General features: G+C 28.2%; 1 protein-coding gene across 1 annotated transcript; it reads right to left on the reverse strand.

Moving 5' to 3' along the window:
* Window positions 1–1,312: 1,312 nt before the first annotated feature.
* LOC102580336 (BEL1-like homeodomain protein 8) lies at window positions 1,313–6,449 on the reverse strand. The gene is made up of 5 exons (XM_006340103.2): window positions 6,311–6,449; window positions 4,391–5,522; window positions 2,326–2,735; window positions 2,176–2,236; window positions 1,313–2,076 (listed from the first exon to the last, which is right to left on the reverse strand). Exons 2-5 carry the CDS (start codon window positions 5,465–5,467, stop codon window positions 1,546–1,548), a joined length of 2,079 nt encoding a protein of 692 aa, XP_006340165.1. The 5' UTR covers window positions 5,468–5,522; window positions 6,311–6,449; the 3' UTR covers window positions 1,313–1,545.
* Between the last annotated feature and the right edge of the window lie 9,319 nt (window positions 6,450–15,768).

Here is a 15,768-nt window from a genome sequence, read left to right on the forward strand (position 1 = left end):
GTTTGTCCCTTGGATGACTTGAATAGATGGGAAAATAACAATTGGGCCTTGCACTCCAAACATAAAAGAGAGCTTCTTTTAAGGGAAAACTACATGAATGGGCCATAAAATTCAAAATAATTATAAGTTCTAAAGTAATTTCTGAAAGAACCATTCTCTCATAAATAATTACAGTTCATACCCCCATTCATTAAGGCTAATAATTTTCGCTTAACTGCTACTAAATTGGTATTATATATTGTATTGATATCATTAAGGTTGATAATTTCGCTTAACTGATACTAAATCAGTATATATATATATACTGTATTGGTATCATTAAGGTTTCTTGTTCAAAAATTAGCTACTAGTCTATGACACTATAAGAGTATATATGTATATTGTTGTGGTATCATTAAGGTTTCTTATTCAGAAATTACTCATTAGTCAATGATACTATAAGAGTATATATATATATATATATTATGGTATCATTAAGGTTTCATGTTCAGAAATTACTTATTAGTCAATGATACTATAAGAGTATATACTAATGAGTAATTTCTTAACAAGAGACCTTAGTGATACCAATATAGTATATATATACTGATTTAGTACCAATTCAGCGAAATAATCAGCCTTAATGATACGTACCAGTACAGTATATATATATTGATTTAGTATCAATTCAGCGAAATGATCAACCTTAATGATACCAATACAATATATGATACTGATTTAGTATCAGTTAAGTGAAATTAGTAAGGAGGTATATCGTGTAATTATATAGTGGGGTATGAATGTAAAGGAGTATATGTTTGTAATTATTTTGCTTTTATGGGGTATTTGCTTATTTTCCCTTTTTTTTAAGTGAGTCATTTCGGGTAAGATATTGCTTAAGAACCAACTAGTTGTGTGAGTTTTATCCCTTGGACGACTTGAATAAGTGGGAGAATAACAATTGCACCTCCCTACACCCTTGACATAGAGGAAAGCTTTTTCGAAGTGAATCTATTGAAAGACATTGTTTAGAACCAACAAATCAAAGACATTGTTTAGAACCAACGAGTGAAAGGAATTTTATCCTCTAACAACTCGAGTAAATGAGAAAATAACAATTAGGCCCTACTCCACCAACATAACAAGACATTGCTTAGAACCACCATGAGTAAATGAGACTAACAATTAGACCTCGCACCCTTAACATAAAGAACTTTTTTATAGAGAGGCGCTTTGCACAAGACATTGCTTAGAACCAACAAGCACATGATCCATTTTGTGCGTTCCATTCCCTCTTAAAGTTTGTTATGCTCAAATCATAAGAAATTTATTAAAATATATACAAAGATATGATTGATATTAGTAAACATTGTCTAACGACTACAATTCTTAATTATATCTGAAAATCATACATTTAGGAGCCTTTGCAAAATAAAACTATGTCATAAAATATGGTGAAATTAAAACCTAGTAATAAATTCCATCAACTACTGGAGAAATGACATAATCTACAAGCTAAACTATAGCTACAACACTATGTTTTACACTTCTTTTTTTCTTCACCTTTCAATCAACAAAGTCATGAATCATGTGACCTCCAAACTGCTGCCTAAGTCGATGTTCGTGTAGTTGCAACTGTTGTTGTTGCTGAGCAGCCTCGGCGTTTTGCCTTAGCCCCAATGTCAATGATACAGCTCCGATATTACCTCCAATATCAAGTGCATTTCGTTGGTAAGGTACAAACCCCATCAACGATCCATCCATGCTTGATGCAGCAGAGATATTGTGACACTCTATCCTCGAACGTTTTTCTTGATTCCTCCACATATGATGATCACTACTACTCTCATCTAAACGTTCCGAGGGTCCTATTAATCCTTGACAATCTTCTTGCTTCTCTGGCATTACTACGCCACTCATGTTGAGTAGTACATTACTGAAATGTTGGCCACGACTTACATGGCTGGTTCGTTCAGTCACGAGCTTATTCACATCCGATTTTCTTGTTTGATCTCCTCCTTTAGTTTCCAACATATGAATCTCTTCAACCATCGGTTTCCATACACGTACACGTGCATTGATGAACCAATTCGAAACCTGTATAAAACATACAACGGATATTCGTGTGTAAACTCATGAATACAGAACCAATAAAATCGCGTTCTTTTTTCGTTTTTTAACAACATAAATCTTTACCTGGTTTCTAGTTAAGCCAGTTTGAGAAGCCAACATGTGCTTATCACTATCTGTAGGATACCTACATATCATGTAAAGTTCATTTAAAATAGACTAACTAAACAAAGATAAAGTACTAAGTTAAAATGGAACAGAGAGGAAAAAATTTACGGGTGAAGGAAGTGATCGAAAAGCCAAGCTCTAAGAATAGCCACAGCGCGTTCTGGTAAGCCTCGTTGAGGTCTCCAGACATGTTGTTGTGATTCAAGAAACGCGACCCCAGCTCCACCACCACTTTTCTGTTTATGTAACGACGTCTGGTCAACAAATTTCAACCTAGATGAATTTCCATCGCCTTTGTTACTCATACCAGATGCAGGGGATGGCAAGTCTTCACCCAACGCTTGCCTTATGTTTTTCAAGTGATCCGTGATGGCGTTCCTCAGTGACTTAAAATGTTGCGAGACAGTTTTGAGAGCCAAGGAAATGTACGGGGTAGCTGCACTAAGACCAGCCACGGTTTCAAAAGACGATACAACCATTTGCATTTGCTGATGATACTGTTTGTATTTTTTACAAATCTGTCAAAACAAAAGAATACATTTCAGTCAGTAACAAACATTGTCCTGTAAGTAAAAGCTCGATAAGTGAAACAAATAGTAGAAAACAACTACATCTTTTTCAGAAACATGTTCAATCCCAAACGCGGAGATAAAAAAATTAGCATCTGTCGGTATAACACAGTAGAATGTTGCTTTCCAACCTCAAAAGTTATGTTCTTTAAATGATGAGATTCTTAACTTTAATAAAGTTACTTAACACTAACATCATTTGATTGATAATCATTCTTTACAAGAAACTGTATTCTTTCTTTTAAATGCATGATGGGGAACATCGAGAAGAAGCAAGACATCGTGTTCAAAAACATCGACTATGTCCTACAAACAAACAAAAAAGCAAGTAACAGTCGCTTTTACAATGTACCTTTCCAGATGGAAACAAGCTGCAAATTTGATATATAAACAGTAAACCAAGGCAGATGAGAAGCGTTATCTTTTAATAGAGAAATCACAAGAGAATCAGTAGCTAAAAGATAACCTTAAGCAACGGAAATTCAATAATCAACACCAAATTCAGTCAAGTAGAGAAACTAATCGCGGATTTTTCATTTTCTAAAGCTAGTGTATATATACATATTCCGTATCACATTGTGTATAACCGGGGGAATATTCATACTGGAAACTACACAAGGATCATTATCAACTATCTAAACGTCCAGGATATCATCGTCAAATGATCCAACAAGAACTCCACAACATTTTACGGAATATGTTTTTTTACAGTAAAAAAATTCATTCTTTAGGTTTGTTAGATATGTTCTACGATATAATTTCGAACAGAAAAATATAAAATCATCATGCATTACACTAGGGAAACTACATTTGAGGGGAACAAAAAGATGCTTCTACTAATTACATGGAGAAAAGGACACTTTTTTGAGAGTATTATCAACCATATTATATAAAGTAGATATAGAAACAAATTTCATTCAAATTAAATATCCACAATAAAGATGGAAGATTAAAGAATTTTCAGCTGTGTATTTATTTATATCTAGAAAAAAAAAATTTAACAAAACATGGATTGCAGGATAAAAAGAAGAAAAAAGGAGTACTCTTGAACTATGTTGCTCAAACTCTTTAAAAATGGTGTAGTATGCGTATCGATTCTTCAAATGTAGTGCATTTTTGAAGAACACGAAACGAGTGCAGGATTAGTTTTGGAATTTCCGAGCAACATAGCTCTTTGAGAAAATCTTGATCTTGTTTCGAAATTCATATAGCTGTAAGACAGCTGGAAATTTCCTAATAATTGGAAGACAAAATCATGTTTGTAAATTAAACTAAACAACAAAATACACAGTGTAATCACACAAGCAAAGGTGAGGTGCGTATGCAACCTCACGGTTACCTAGGGAAGGCAAAGGGGTTGATTTCGATAGACCCTAGATTCAAGTGATCAAGCAAATTAAGTTAACTAAGCTAAACAACCACATATCTAGTGTAACCCCAAATGTAGGGGTATGGGGCGTACGCAGTCTTACCCTTGCCTAGGATATGCATAGAGGTATTTTTCGATAGACCTTCAGCTCAAGTGGTCAAGCAAATAAAGTCAAATAAAGCTAGAGGTAACAAATCATTATCTCCGGAAAAGGAAAATGCACAAATAAACAAACCTCTTCCTGCATAAATATTAGCTTCGCCTTCTTCTGGAGATACTCAGGACACTCATTTGATTCATTCAAACCACTCGAATCTCCGCCACCACCACCACCAGATGAAGACTCAGCAGCAGCATTACCATCACAAGAAACCCTAAAACCATCACGAACCTTCTTCGAGAAATTTGAACATTTAATCACATTTGATGAACCTGCTGCAAGCTCACAAAGTTCATCCAACAATTGTTGTGCTGGTCTTAGAAACTTCGAGCTTTTGAGTATCGTTGCATAGCCGGTGAAAGGACCAAGTGGCACTGCACTACGATGTGCAATTGCAAAATTTTCCGGTACTATCACATTGTTCCTCTTCTCCATTTGCAACGTATTCGTTGTTGGAACCGGTGAAAGAGATAGAGCCAAGCCTTGAACACTCGAATTATCAGATACATTGGTTCTAAAATTTGACCCCAATCCACAATTCTTATCATACAAATGGTGCGATTGATCCATATAATTCGAAACCATAAGTCCACTCTCATTCTCCATCCACGAACCAACACGTCTCGTATCAACATCTTGATTTCCAACAGTAGCAGATTTAACAACCTCTTGAAGAGTATCATGATAAAGTAGAGAAGAGCTAAACTCAGCATTACTAGTAATAGCATCTGAAACTGAAACTGACTGCTGCATTTCATTATAACCACCATAAAAATACGGTTTCACATCAATCGTACTACTATTCAAATTCAACGACGCAGATAGAACACCTCCTTCTACTCCTTCGACTCCAACTCCAACAAACATTGGACTCAAATTATTACTAGTCTCAATAACACCAGATCCACTCGAATTAAAATTTGTTACATTATTCCATCCACAGCTAGAATGTTGCAATCCACCAGTACTACTAGTCGCCGTCGATGAAAAATTAATCATTTCAGACGATGATAGTACTACTGATGGATCATATGAAATATTACCATACTGATATGGCTGATGAATTATTTCTAATTCTTCCGAATTAGTAATTCTCAGCCTCTCCCTCCGACTATGTTGCGCCACATGAAATTCAGATACTTGATCACTCATTTCCAATATATAGAGTAAACTGAATAAATTATTACAAATTGTTCGATACAAATGCCTGCATGGTATTATAACAAAATCAAAATTTTCAAATGAACATAACCAAAAAAAAAAAAAACATAAAATAGCACAAAAACAAACCCATGTGGGATTGTATAGTAAACATTTAATATGAAGTTGATATTTCTCACTGTTGAGACCGAAAAAAAAAAAGTACAAAAAATAAAAATAAAAAATTGGGACATTAATAGAAGTAGACACAAATTTATGTCCCAACAAAAATAAACTGTTAATTTTTTCCAAATATAGACAAAAATGTCTCCTAAAAATTAATTACTAGCTTTATAGGCAAAAGCAACAATATTTATAGCATACAAGATTTTTACATTACTAAAACTTTCACCAAAACCCTCATTTTCATAAGGAACAAATTCACTATAACCTACTTGTCTGATTGTTATAGATTCTACATTTTGTAAAAACTTACCTATTATTTTAACTAACAAGGTATATAACTTAAACTCGTAAAAAAAAAAATATGAATATAGGGAAAAGGAAATTAAAATGGACAAGTGACCTAAGTTTAATGAATGTGTTTAAACATTTTTGTACATATAGAAATGAAGCAAATAGTTGAAAAGTTTAGTACAAAGTTTTTTTTAAAAAGTTTATAAATAAAACTTAGTAATTTGGAAGGAAAACAATAAGTTGATTGATTAATTAATTAATTAACCAAGTAATGATAAAATAAAAAATATAAGAAAGTTGTAGATAGATCTTGATATATATATAGAGAGAGAGAGAGAGAAAATTAAAGAAAGTAATTAAGGAGAAGATATTACGTACGCCGGTGAAGATTCCGATGAGTTTTCCGGCGAGAATATATATATAGATATATTTTATTATATATATATAACTATGAGAAAAGAGATAGTTAGGATGTATAGTAATAAAATTGAAGAGAAGGGGAGGAGGTAGTATTAGTAGTAGGACAATGATTGTCAAGTGGGGAGATGGGGGTGGGAGGGTTATTTAAAGTGATAATTGCTAAGAATTTATTTTTTTTAGATTTAAACAAAAGTTTGGACAGAGTCGATTGATACAAAGTTTAAGAAAGTAAAAATAAAAATTTCAATATTAGAGATTTGCTTATTTTATGATTTTAAATATATTATGTAAAAGAAAAATTAAAGGATGATTAAAAAGAAAAAAAAAGTAAAAATATTAAAATACAAACAAATTGAAATAAAATGTAGTAATTTCAAACCCTTCATTTTAATATATGCATTTAAATTTTGTGATCTTAAATTAAAAATACGAAGAATATATAGGTATTATTTAATTTTGTAGTATAAAATGTATATTGTGGAAAATTACTACTATTAATTTAAAGCACATTTTTCATATTTAAAAATTTTCATTCTAAAATTCAAAAAACTCATAAATTAAAATGATGACTCAATTTAGCTTTATTTGGGATTTTAACGTCCCTTGGTCGTTAGATTTGACGGCGAGTATTGTCACCGTCAATAATCTTATTGAAAGGAAATGGATTGATTTGAACTGAACTTGAGGCTACTGGACTTTTAACATTTTCCAAAATTTGAATATCGGAAAAATTAACTAAATACATACTAATTTATTTTATCATTTTTTTACCTTTTGAAAAAATTACAAAAATTCTTATTCTCTCCTATTTTGGATACATCACATAAACATACGAAATATATCATGACGTTCAGTAATATATTCGAAATCGAGACGCGATGTACATCGCAAAAAAGCCACCATTTCTTGGAATACTGACTATAATGCTACCAAGAATAAGAATATATATATATATATCAAACCTGAATGGTTAAACTCTCGAAAAAACGATTTTTTTTATATAAATTGAGACAACAAAACTATATTTCAATAGCCATAGTTTTTCTAAAGAAGTACTTCGAAATGGAGAATAATTATTTGAGATTATGATGAGATAAATTTAGAAAAATATGGATCAATATTTAATTGTTTTATTAGGGGGTATGAGGTGCTTTTTCGTATTAATCTATAACTAGTAAACTGCGCGATAGTATAAACTTGTGATTTAATCTTTATCTAATACCTCAATATTATAAAAAATCTAAAAGTATAGTTTGCTCTTTATTTTTTGTTCGAAAAGATAATACAAGCGTACACGTCTATCTTTGATTTTGAAAACTAAACAAAACCTACGATTAAATTTTAAACAATGTGAATTACGATAACACAATAAGAAGAAAGCTGAAAACAAAAAATCAGATAACACATTTGTAGTTAACTTTTTGGTACATATAGTTCAATAGAAAAAACTTTATATTTAAAATTCGTGGTGAACTTTAAATAACAGACTACTTACAAATAATTAAAATAGCAAAAAATCTTAAGCACTTCAACTAATATATATATAATTGGGGAAGCAACATAAAATTTGTTACTCATCACATGAAGAGAGAAGGCCCAAAATAGTCCCTCATCTTTGGGTTAAAACTCAAAGTCAATCTTGAATTTTCACATGGAGCACTAATAGTTCCTCATGTTTGCAATATCGGTGGACTTTTGGTCCTCCTCTAAATTTTTGCCTATATTTTAACATTAATTTTGTTCATAATTTTATGTAAGGAATGTCCTATCGTCTTTTTTTATATTTAGTAGAAATAATAACTCTATGTGAGAGACTGTGAGAAGAAGAACACATTGTTCTGTTCAGTATAAATATTACTGCAGCTAAACTAAAAACATTTTAACATATGACATTGCAAGAAAAGAAAAAAATTGTATTATTGCACGTAAAATCGTCATGATGAACCTCTCGACTTTACCTGTAATACGATTTTTACTAAACAAAACAATGTGTTTTTCTTCTCACAATCTCTCACATGGAGTTATTATTTCTACTAAATATATAAAATGACGATTAAACATTTTATACATAAATTATTTAAAAAATCAATGTTAAAAAATAGACAAAAAATTGAAGGAGGACCAAAAGTGCACCAATATTGCAAACATGAGTGACTATTAATGCTCCATGTGAAAACTCAAAAATAACTTTGAGTCATAACCCAAAATGAAGGACTATTTTGGGCCTTTCTCTCGCATGAAGGATAAAAAATAGTGAAAGACACCATTTTGGTGCTATACATATTCACTATAAGTATATAACCAACCAAAGATTTTTAAAAAGGTTATTCAAGAGAAACAATTAGCTTGACTGGGATGGATGTTAAATAATTAGGGACTTTTGAGTTTTTCTCATAATTAAAAGAGTTGAAGAAAAATAATTTTCTAACATGGCATATGTAACATAAAATACGAAAATTAAAGGAGTGTTTTTTTATAAACATAACACATTATTAATTATACATTCTTTTCTATTTATTTATTTTTAATTTTTGTTCAAAAATAAATATGTCAATTACTATTATGATAAATATATGACTATTAATATAATTTAGGAGTAATAATCATCAAAGGTCATATGAGTAATGAATAAAGACTATTAGGTTTTTAGATCAAAGAGTATGAATAAATGAAGGAGTAGTAATCGACATATTTATTTTCTGTATAATAATTAAAAATACATAAATAGAAAAAAAATGTGTAATTAAGAGATAATTTTTAGATCTAATATATAGATTGATTGTAAATAAATAAAATAATAAAGAGAGAAATATTAAAAATATTAAAAATATTAAAAAAATTGTCATTTTGTAATTCAGAGAAAGCAAAAAAAAAAAAAAAAAATTAAGAGTGGTAATTAGAGAGATGTGAGTTATAGATATTTTGTAGTCCTTGTAAATTGACATGTGAAGAGTTTTTGTTGTAATTGTTCCTCCACTAATGAAATATTTATTTACAATAAATTAAGTAATTACTTTTACAATAAAATAATTGATTTAAATTAGAAGAAAGGCCCAAAAAGGAGATAAAAGATAAATATAAATGGAAGTCATAGAGAGTTGTCACATCACTTTCTCTATGTTTCTCATTTATATATATAAGAAATGAGAGAATGAAATAGTACTAATTGACATATTTATTTTTGTACAATAATAAGTAAATAAAATTATAAAATAAATAAATAAAATTAATAATAAAAAAAAGGTGCATCACTTCTCTAACGCCTAACTTTATATTATATATAAATATTGATAAGAAGCTCTCATCTCCTTAATTAGTCTCGAATCTTGATCATCTTGCACATTCTAACATGCTCCTTTGAACATATACCTACAAAATAAGAAGTCGGACACCATATGTTGGAACCAATTAGTATATGTGAAAGATGAAAATGAAAATTTGAAAAAAAAAACATTTAAACAAAATATTTAACCATAATATCCTAAACCATTGAGATGATAGCAATTTTTGTCACATATAGCATGTATTTTTGATACTTATATAGTGATGGATGAAGTCATGAGGTTTAAACACAAGGAAGAAAAAAAATCCTTTTATTTCGTAGAGTAACCCTTTAGGTGGAGTTATTAGAGGATTAATGATAGGCCTTTTGGGTTTCATAAACTGATTTTTTTTTAATGGGAAATAAAGAAGAGTAAACGAGGGAGGTGTAATTAAGAAATTATAATTTTAAAGTGATTTTTAACCTTTTAATATAGCATATAAATAAAGAGTAAATTTTTAAAAATTGAGAAAAAAAATAAGTATGAATGGTGGTCATTGAGAGGTGTCGCATCACCTAGTTTATATTTAGTTTTACTATATATATATATATAGATTTTTTTAAATGACGATTTAAAAGTTTCTGTAGAGTAAATCAAAAGACGCATTAAAGGAATATTATATCATCATTAAAACTTATAAGTTATTGAAAATATTAAAGACCTATTTAATGTTTTGTTGGTAAGATTGAACAATATATAAAATCAAAATTTATTGTTGTCTGAAAGAATAATTTTAAAATTGTTGTCTTTGCGTAAGTAGTAGAATACAAAAAACAATAATAATAATAATAGCATATTTAATTAAATCTCACATATCATATAAAATGTATATAAATTTTATCTTTTGTCTCTATGAAATAATTGAGTTATTTCTAAAGACTTTCACTTTAAAAAAGTGTAATTAAAGTAAAATAATTACAATAAAATACCAAGACAAACAAAGAAAATAAACAAGTAATAATAAAAGACGAAGAATATGAAACAAAGTATATCTTTCTTAATATAATCACATATCTATTTACACATTTTCAGAATTTTTATTATTTTCATCTTGTGAATGTGTACTTTCTTAACTAGTCAGTATTTTGATTCATACAATAATGTAAAATTAATCATCACTCTGTAACACTTACGTTTCAACTTTGATGGCAATTTCATAATTTTTTATCATACAGTACTTTGAATGCGAGTTTACATTTCATCCATCTCTTACCTGATTATGAAGACAAAAATTAATTTTAAGAATAGGAAAAAAATATTAAAGCGATAATCCAATAAATAAATATTTGGGCAAATTATCCGAATAATCTTAATTAAAAGTTAATGAAGTGAATAAACAAGGTTCGGAAGTTTTGTTCCCTTTGTAAATTTAGTTAAAAAATAATAATATATCGAATATTATTAGAGAATATTTTCTAGAACTATACAATCTTGTAACAATGTTTAACATGTTTATTCTTCAAGAAAAATTATCCACATTTTAAAAAAATATGTATTTTTTATTTTTTTATTTTACTAAAAGTGCATTTCTAAAAGCTGTTCAAATAAAGTTACTATATGATCCATGCATTTTACTGGTACTTTAAATAACCTCCGGAAATGCGGAACCTCTTCCTCCTTTTTTGTTGCTTCCGATAAATTTGATATTCATATTACAAGTTCAATTAATATAAATTTACGTTTTTATCGAACTTATTTATGGAAGCAACTCTCATACTAAGATTATTATTTTTTTAATTCTAAAAATTTGAATTCAAGATTTATTATTATGAGTGAATAATTCACTATCATTCCATCACAATTCATATTGCTTGGCATACATAATTTTTAAAAAATTGTACTGTGTCCGGCTTTTTTTCAATAAGACAAAAAAAGCAATATAATATAAGTCTTCATAGTTTAATCATTTATGGAAAATGTGCTATAAAATGCAAAAATAGTATAAATTAGGATTATTATTTTTTAATGGTGTATAAATTACCCATGTATTACCAAGAAAGATTGTACAAATTCGTTACTTTTCCTAATATTTTTGTAAATAATTTATTTGAAATTTATACTTAACATAGATCATAACAATTTTTAGATAAGTTAACTAGTCTATATTTTTTATAAATTAATATAGTCACCCACAGATTTAAACCTAAGGAGAACAACAGACAATAGGAATAAACATTAAAAAATAAATTGTGGGCTTAGACCTATTGGATGCTCTCATTTAACCTATAGTTATTTTTATTCAATAAATAAGTTAAATAATAATATTTCTAACGTACTTAGAGACGGTTTGGATTGACTTAAAAGTTAGTTAAATCTACTTTTAAGTTATTTTTACCTTTTAAAATACTTGACAAAAGTTAAAAATAACTTAAAATAGCTTTTAAATAACTTTTAAAAGGTTAAAAATTAACAATAGCTAATTTCATATTTTTCATTTTTTAACTTAAAAATTACTGAAGTTTAACATTCTAAAAACTACTTCTAAAATACTTACTCTTTTTTTAATTAAGCCAAACGTACTCTTAATATAGGGAAAATAATCAAAATGGTCCTTAATGTAGGGTAAGTATTTATTTATCTCGGAAGATACTTAATTTGTGACAATTATTTATTATAAGGTAAATAATTAAAATGGCAATTTAACCAACAAAAATTATACTAAAGTGATAAGTATTTTTTTGTCCTTAATCAAGAAGTCTCAAATTTGAATATCCTTGAATACAAAATCGTCTTTGTTAAAGAGTGTGTTACCCTTCAATGAGAGATTTCCCAGGGTTATCTAAACTATTTCCCCGCATAATTTAAATTTAGTCGCGCTTCAATATTAATACTCCCTCTGTTTCAAAAAGAATGTCCAATTTCTTTTTTAGTGTGTTTAAAAAAGAATGACATTTTAACTTCAACTTTTCACGTGGCATGTTTAAGGCCACATGATTAAAGGACATTTTGATATATTTGACATAACTTTAATTTAGAACCACAAGATTAAAAAGTCTTATTTCTTTTCTTAAACTCTGTTTCAAGTCAAATCAGACCTTTTTTTTTTAAAACGGAGGGAGTATAAAAAATTAGGCTCCGAGTATTTTAATATGTAGATAACTAATATGAGACGGAACGAGTATTTGATTGTGATAGTAATAGACTTTATGAGTGTAGTGAAATTATTAATTCACTAATCGAGACACTGACAATTTCCCATCTTTTCTTTCTGTTCCTAGTCATTCTTATACATTAATTACTTATTAATAACTACACACAACCCCCCAAGAGAATATTAAATCTTCTCTTACGTACATATTTTCTCTCGATTTCTTCACCTTTAGTCCATATTAAAAATCCACCGTTAGATTTACTTGATCCAACGGCTAGGGTTATTTAGATTTTTAATACAAGGTAATGATATCATCATCTACCACTTATCTAGATTGGAAAAAGTTAAAAATTGTGAAATTGCAGGCTTTTTTTTCTGAGTAGAATGAGAATTAACAGCTTTTTATTTTATTGGTAATTGTTAATATGGCTTCTGCACTGAACTAAAAGATCTCTATGATTTTTGCTAGTAAAAGAATAGTGTTATATGTACGTACGTGTAAAAGTAATGACAAAATCGAAATTATGGTAGAACGGTAGGTACCGTTTAAGATATAATACGTGACAATTTGGATGTTCGTATGTATAAGGATTCGAGTAGAAGGATAGTATATGTAGTAGAAAGTTGTTTGATTTGTCTTTATAGGATAGTAAACTAGTAATTATAGTATTACTCGTGTAATTTTTTTGTCTATTGATTTCTATTACTATTCGTTATTTCATGTTCAGCTTATTGAGAACGTGATTGTAGATAAAGGAAGTTGGGGAGGAAACGGATCATTTAACATAAAATATTAGTATTATTTGTTTTGTTTATCTTGTCCTTCGAATTTTGATTATCATATTATTTTTTAGTAAATATTATTTTAGAATAATTTATAAAAATAAATCTCCTATTGTTTTGAACTGATTTTCCTTAAGGAAGTATATATGAAGATAACATCTTTATATTTAAGATATGATAAGATCGGGGTATATTTTATTTTTTTCTAACTTCATTTAATGACAATTTATTGAATCTTTTATTATCATTGATAAATATTTATGTATTTTAAATAAAAAGATTTATGTTCGTTCTAACTTTGTTGATATGAAACTGCTCTCATTAGTGGAAGTGTTATTGCAAATACAAGACTTTTAATGTGAATTTAGATTTAATTAAAATTTTAATATAAATATCGAACAAGATTTTTTATTTTAAAAAAAAGGTGAAATAGTCACACTCTCCAAGACAAATCTACTAAATCTCACAGGTGACGCAATCATTAGTAGGCCTGTGCTCTTAGGTTATTATTCTTCCTTAAATTAAAGTAAATTAAACATTAATAATACATAAATAAATACTAGTATGTAAATTTAATTTAAATTAGTGTGTAAAACACTTCAATTTTGAGTATATATTTTTAAATATCTTAATTTTATATCATGTCAATTCATGAATATTTCAACCTACAAAATTAATAGTATTAAGATACTTTAAAAATTTATGTGTTACGTCAGTATCCAATATCTATGAAATATATATAGACGAGATCACATAAACACCTCTTTATATTATATGAGTTGTACACTAACGTAAAAAATAATTATCTAAATGCTTTAAAAAGTTTATATGTTATTAAGCACAGTAAATATAAGTAGAGTGTTTGATTTTCTATTGTGATCAAATTAAAATATTTAAATATAAATATTTAAAACTGAAATATTTACTTATCAGTTAAGAATAAATTTAAATATTTATTTATATATTCTGTCAATCAAATACTTATTGATACTAATAAGAGTTGTCATGGAGTTGTAACGAGTTTGAGTTCTTCTGATTCCTGAATACATAATCGTCTTTGTTGAGGAACGTTTTACTCTCTAATGTTAAACTTTTCAATATAAATTTAAATTTAATCACACTTCAATGTAAATATCGAAAAAGGAAAATACTCATTGATGTTTTCAATGTGTTACTTAATTGGCTTTTAAGCCGTGTGAATTTTTGTAAAATCTTCTGTAAACAGTCATTTCTTTTCTTTTACACAAATTAACTGCCTCCTCACGTAAACTGTTTTAGTCAGTATTTTTAATGAAAAAACATTTCTAAATATTCTAACTCGTTTTTATTGTGTCTCGTGGACATTTGATATTGATATAGTAATACATAAATATTATATATAAATAATTATTTTGTAAATTAACATGTTTAAAGGACATAATAAAAACATTTATAGTGATTTGATTATCATGCATACTTATATTAAAAAAGTATGCACGATATTTTTTTTATATCGACATATGTTTAAATAGAGTTTTTATCTTAGTATATGTGAAAAATCTAAAATGATAGATAAAATGGAATAGAGAACATAATTATTAAAAGTATTTAGTTCTAAATACTTTTTTTTGGTTTCACACCGTACAATGTTCAGAGGCTATATTGAAACCTCAATTAAATTTGAATCATGCAATGTACAATTCCGTGGAAAATAACGCTCACAGATAATTTTCTTTATACCCAAGGATTCAACTTGAGACCTTTAATTTAGGGTGAAACAGTTTCACCATTTCATCACAACTCAGATTGGTAGTTCAAAATATATTTTTTGCAATAAGTTTTCACCTTAGAGGAATAGTATAACTTTTCTTTTTTAACCTTTTCACTTTGCTTACAATGTACTATTGTGTAAAAGGAAAAGACCCCTCAAATTAATTGATTTGACAGCAACAATATTAAGAAAATATTTACTAGTTTCATCTTACTTTTTTATTTTTGGTTACAAAATAATTCAATTTTCCGAAAGAAACTTCAACATATAATTCACCCAAAAAAAAAAAGAATTTACAAGTCCAATCCAACAAATGCATCAAATTTTTTTTATTTTTTTTTATAATTTGTGCAAGTTTCAAACTGAAAAATGATTTTCTAAGAATAGATTGAGGCTATTCTGTTTAAATGGAGTAGTAGACACGAATAATAAATAAATAAATACTAAAAAATTCAAGTCATTTCTCAAT

The sequence above is a fragment of the Solanum tuberosum genome, unplaced genomic scaffold, assembly GCF_000226075.1.
Source record: "Solanum tuberosum cultivar DM 1-3 516 R44 unplaced genomic scaffold, SolTub_3.0 scf00017, whole genome shotgun sequence".
NCBI classification, from domain to species: Eukaryota; Viridiplantae; Streptophyta; class Magnoliopsida; order Solanales; family Solanaceae; genus Solanum; species Solanum tuberosum.